Below are 4,572 nucleotides of genomic sequence, written 5' to 3' on the forward strand. Positions count from 1 at the left end.
GTAATGTGGAGAACCCCCACGCCCCCTTACACAGAAACATGCAATATTCTGGAGATTTCAGGCATCTGTGATGAGTGGTATTAGCTACCTCACTAATAATTAAAGTATGCAGGTAAAAAAGGAGACTCCTGTCTGTTTTGCTGACCAATGAACTCAATTTATTTGGGGTCACACAGTTCAACTGAACAACCTTAACAGAACAAAGCAATTGTACTACAGCAATCATTAAGCTTTTATATCATGGTGAATAGGCATGTCCTGAACGTCCATTCTGCACAAGGGACAATAAAACATTTACTTTTCAGTATCTTAATCTCTTACCTAGGCATAGAAATATCAGTAACCCCATTGTTCAAACAATGAGTCTTCATGGCGTCTAAACTCTTTCGCATATTCTCATAGGTTGGTTTATGGGAGACCTTCTTCTTTGTAATCTGCATAGAAATTAAAGGTCGTTGCGCGTTAGCAACAATCACATAAGTAATTTGCTTTTTGAAAAATATGCTTACGTCACTAAAATCTAAACCACAACCAACCAGTGCTGACCAACCACTGCTCACTAACATATATAGCAACTCAGATCAAACTAATCATTCCATTGCAATGTGGGCATACACTGTCATTTAGATATTTAACTATACATGTAATTACTGATCACAAGACAAAACATGTCAGGACTCTAAAAACAGCATTTATAAAGGCCTAGTAAAAGTTAAATGCTTTTGAGAATTTTCCTATTTCAAAATGCAATGCAATCTTTCCCATTATCAAGCATTAGGATTTTGCTCATCTGGCTCACATGTGAATACAAATATTACGTTCAACTTCCTTGGACAAGCATACAGCTTGTGTTTTAGAACAAATTATTGAAAGCAAAAACAATAATGTAACCAACACATGGAAAAAACAGAGTCTTCACATTAGGGAGGCTTATTCAGCACAGTCTTAAAAGCCAGGAACCTGGCTATCATCTCGAAAGCATGACATGACTCAAGGAGACTTATGCTCTCTGTGAAACAGGGTGGTAAAGCCTTGCCCTGGGACTTGGATATTTTTCAGTTTGTTCAAAATTTGTTCAAGTATATTCTAACTGCAGGCATATATATGTATCCTTATTATTATTATTTATTATTATTATAAAGAAGTTTATCAAAGCTATCAGATCAAAAATTTCAGAGACCATAGAAAAGGCCAAAAAATAAAAAAGGCAGCAACACAAACATCCCCTTCCTGCCCACCTCAGCTCTGACCAAAGAGAAAATGAGATCATTTGTTAAACTTTGGCAAGACTCCCAAGAAGGAAGCCAAAGGCACTGAGACTAGTTTATTACACACATTCGCTTTGGCAGCTTAAGTTAGTGCAAATTGCATGGTTTAGCAATGACCAAGCCCCTGACCTGCATTCCTTTCTTACCAAGTAGTAAATATATCGGTCATCTCTCTTCAGAACTGCTACCTCCCCAGACTTCTTTTCTAAGACAAATAACAACAGAAGCAAGCACTGGAATTTATTGTGATTAAAATGTTACAACTTGAAACTGGTGAACCTAGTAATACATTCTTAATTTGTAAATAATTTTTTTAAAAACAAGCTATTGGTAAAAATAAACTGAGGAAGTGTTTTTACTTTTCTCTGCATATTTACTCAATTTTACCATTTCCCATGAATACTCAGATTCTCCTGTTATGTGGATTTTATTTTGAGTGGCTAGATAAAAACAAACAAACCACACAAAAATTGACAAACGGAGTTAGAAAACCAGTAGTGTCTGAAATCTCTGCTAAAATTTTTAAACTGATTACTTTCAGCTTGATATGATCCTTAACTCTGACAACTGAGTAAAAATGCAGATATAGCATAAAATCTGTTAGCTTTTGGGGGAGGGGGAAGGGAAGAAAAATCGTAAGAGACTAAAAAAATCTTGTGTGGATGCAGTTGCCATCTAAATCCAATCCTGCAAACACTTGCATGCAGCAATACTCCTGTTGAAGGCAGCAGGTGCTTCAACGTAAGCATGGCCATGTTTGTAGGACTAAACCTGAAGATGCACGTCTCCATCACCTCCCACTAAAATGCAAAAATTTCCTATTTTTGCAGCATATACCTAGAGGCAATGGCTGGGACAATCTGCACCCAAGGGATTGGGAATGTATCATACAAAAGAACAGAGAATATCATTCTTCTGAAGATGTAATTCAGGCCCTGATCCTGCAAGTCATTCCATCTAATCAGACCTCTGTGCCCCAAAGTCACACAACTAGGAGTCACAAAGCACGAGAGACTAATCCTGGAGTTGCTATCTTTTTCTGTTGCTGTTCTCAGGTTTGTTTTTGTTGGGGGTGTGGGAAGGAGAGGATTTTTTAATTTTTTTTTTTTTTTTTTTTTAAAAGAGGTGGTGCTCTCAGGATGGCCCAGCCTGGTGGTTAACTATCTCTGAGTTAATAAGAGCTGTAGTAAGTATTCCCCTTTGTCCAAATCAATGAGCTCTGAACTCTATCCTGATAGATACATTCACATTCAGAATGTACTTGAAGATTGCTTCCCTCTTTTTCCCTTTGTATTGTTTGCCCCTTTACCAGGAAAACAAATGCAAAAACACCTTTTGCCTTTGAACTGCTAAGGTTACGCCTGTGAAAAAACCCCAATACCATCATTAAAAAAAAAATTAAAAAATGAAGGCCTCAACTTTATCATCATTTATACCATAATCCCTGTTTGTGATCCAGTTTATTGTACTAGGCGCTGTATTCAAAAACAGATGAGCTAAATCACTGCCCCAAATAGGTCAAAGAAAATGTATGAAGATCCCATGTAGCCAGTGTTTAGTTACTGCTATGTTTGATGTTGCACAACTACTTTGCATAGGTAGGGATTAGTGCTGGAGAACGACACTATTCATACACTCACTGTGACCAACCCTTCCCAAAAACATCACTCACGCTGATCCAAGAGCTCTTCTACGCCACCAAACTTTTTCTTAAACAGCACGGCTATGCCGGCCCCCATGCGACAATCCTCGCTGATACAGTGAGCCAACGAGTCCGTGCTGGGGCATGAAAAGAGATCCCCCTTTGCGTACTTGATCTGAAAAACAGCAAATGCAAATACAAGCTGAATGAAGACATTTTTGGCTAGCTTTTCAGGAAGAAAAGAAAAGCCTAGAAGAAAACAAGCCAGAATAGGAGAGCGGACATGGCACTTGGGTTGGGGAACCGATCGCATATTAACAAGTGAAGAGCCGTTACATCTTAGCATCCGTATCTTCAAACCCTTTCTGGCAGGTCAGGGGCCCACAGGACATCTAATCCGCGTGTTGTAGGGAAACAAACCTCTCCAATTAAGGAAAATTGCACTGCTGAAGCTCTTTGGGGGAAGCCAACAAGGGCAGCCCTGCTCTGCCGGCATTTCCAGACCGGGAGGAGCTGGTTGCCCACTGCAACCAAGCAGCGGCCTGTTTCGAGGCGAGCATCTCGCCCCAGAGGTCAGGCTCAGGACACCTCAATTCCACGCTCCATCATGTCACGGGGAAAGGAGGTAGCTTGACCCCCCACCCTGCCTGGGAGGCTCCCAACATTTGGGGGAACGGGGCAGCTCAATTCCCAGCTCCGTGAGAGGCCGAACAGGGCTGCACAGCGTCACCCCACCACAGCGCAGGGGGGCCCGATCCTGGGGGTATCAGTTCTGGAGGGGGGGGCCCGATCCAGGGTGGGCCCGGTCCTGGGGGGTGTCAATCCTAGGGGGGAAACACGATCTTGGGGAAGGGGGGGCTCCTGGGCCTGAGGCCCGTTGGCTCCGCTCAGCCCCCGCCCCGGGGAACGCACTCGCTCCGCCTCGCCCGCCGCAGGGGCGCTGGTCATGGCTGCGTCCACGGTCTCCTCAGCGCCGAGGACCGCGGGGCAGTGGGTGGGGGAGGGGAAGCCTCATAGCCACCGGCCCCGCCCACCCCGGTGCGTCAGCGGCAGGGTTACATGGTCACGCCAGCACCCCATTGGTACGGCCCACTCCCAAATGAAATGGCCGCCGCTGCTTCTCTAGGCAGCTCGGCGGACCGCCATCTCTATGGTGGCCGCCCAGAACTTTCGGCAGAGGAGGGCGGAGACCCAGCTGTCAGCCTGCGCACGCGCAGCAGCGAGAAAAAGCAGACGGGGACCGCACCGCGCATGCGCACTCCCACCAGTTCCCCCCCTCCCGGAAGTCCACGCACCTCCCCCTCTTCCTCGCCTCCCCCTCTAACGCGGCGCATGCGCAGGTGCCGGGGTTCGGGAGGCGTGGCCCTCAGAGCCGCGGCGGGCGACTGGCTCGGCGCGTGCGCGGTTGGGGGGGCCCGGCCCCTCTCTTTGTTCAGGGTTGGGCGCCATTTTGCGCGGCGGCTGAGTGGAGGCGCTGATTGGGTTTCGGGGGCCGGTGGCGGAGCCAATCAGAGCGGGACCCGAACCGGGGGAGCGAGGCACGGTGAGTGCGAGCAGCCAATATGGAGCCCCCGAGCGCCGGCCCCAGCGCCGGGATTGGCGGGGCCGAGTGGCCAGTCAGGAGGCCGCTCGTAGGGCCGGGGCCGGCTGGCCGGGCGCTGC

At 46.9% G+C, this 4,572-nt stretch overlaps 2 protein-coding genes across 11 annotated transcripts in view; one reads left to right on the forward strand and one right to left on the reverse strand.

Annotated features, from left to right (window-relative positions):
* The window catches only part of OARD1 (O-acyl-ADP-ribose deacylase 1), a 10,972-nt gene extending 7,033 nt beyond the window's left edge, over positions 1-3,939 (reverse strand). Inside the window, exons 1-4 of one of the 2 annotated variants that reach the window (XM_019514220.1) lie at positions 3,823-3,939; positions 2,941-3,085; positions 1,415-1,473; positions 322-434 (exon numbers count right to left, since the gene is read on the reverse strand). In XM_019514220.1, the coding sequence (XP_019369765.1) occupies positions 322-434; positions 1,415-1,473; positions 2,941-3,085; positions 3,823-3,858 (353 nt within the window). In that variant the 5' untranslated portion in view covers positions 3,859-3,939. Of the gene's footprint in view, positions 1-321; positions 435-1,414; positions 1,474-2,940; positions 3,356-3,822 lie in introns of those variants that run through there. The other variant, XM_019514219.1, reaches the window with a different exon arrangement.
* A 395-nt stretch (positions 3,940-4,334) lies between these two features.
* Positions 4,335-4,572, forward strand: part of NFYA (nuclear transcription factor Y subunit alpha) — a 19,513-nt gene continuing 19,275 nt past the window's right edge. For 5 of the 9 annotated variants that reach the window (XM_019514203.1, XM_019514212.1, XM_019514209.1 and 2 more), the window contains exon 1: positions 4,337-4,453. The gene's annotated coding sequence lies outside the window, so the exon portion shown is untranslated. Of the gene's footprint in view, positions 4,454-4,572 lie in introns of all 9 variants that reach the window. The other 4 variants (XM_019514213.1, XM_019514214.1, XM_019514215.1 and 1 more) reach the window with 3 other exon arrangements.

This window comes from Gavialis gangeticus, unplaced genomic scaffold (genome assembly GCF_001723915.1).
Source record: "Gavialis gangeticus isolate Ggan-Ray unplaced genomic scaffold, GavGan_comp1, whole genome shotgun sequence".
NCBI classification, from domain to species: domain Eukaryota; kingdom Metazoa; phylum Chordata; order Crocodylia; family Gavialidae; genus Gavialis; species Gavialis gangeticus.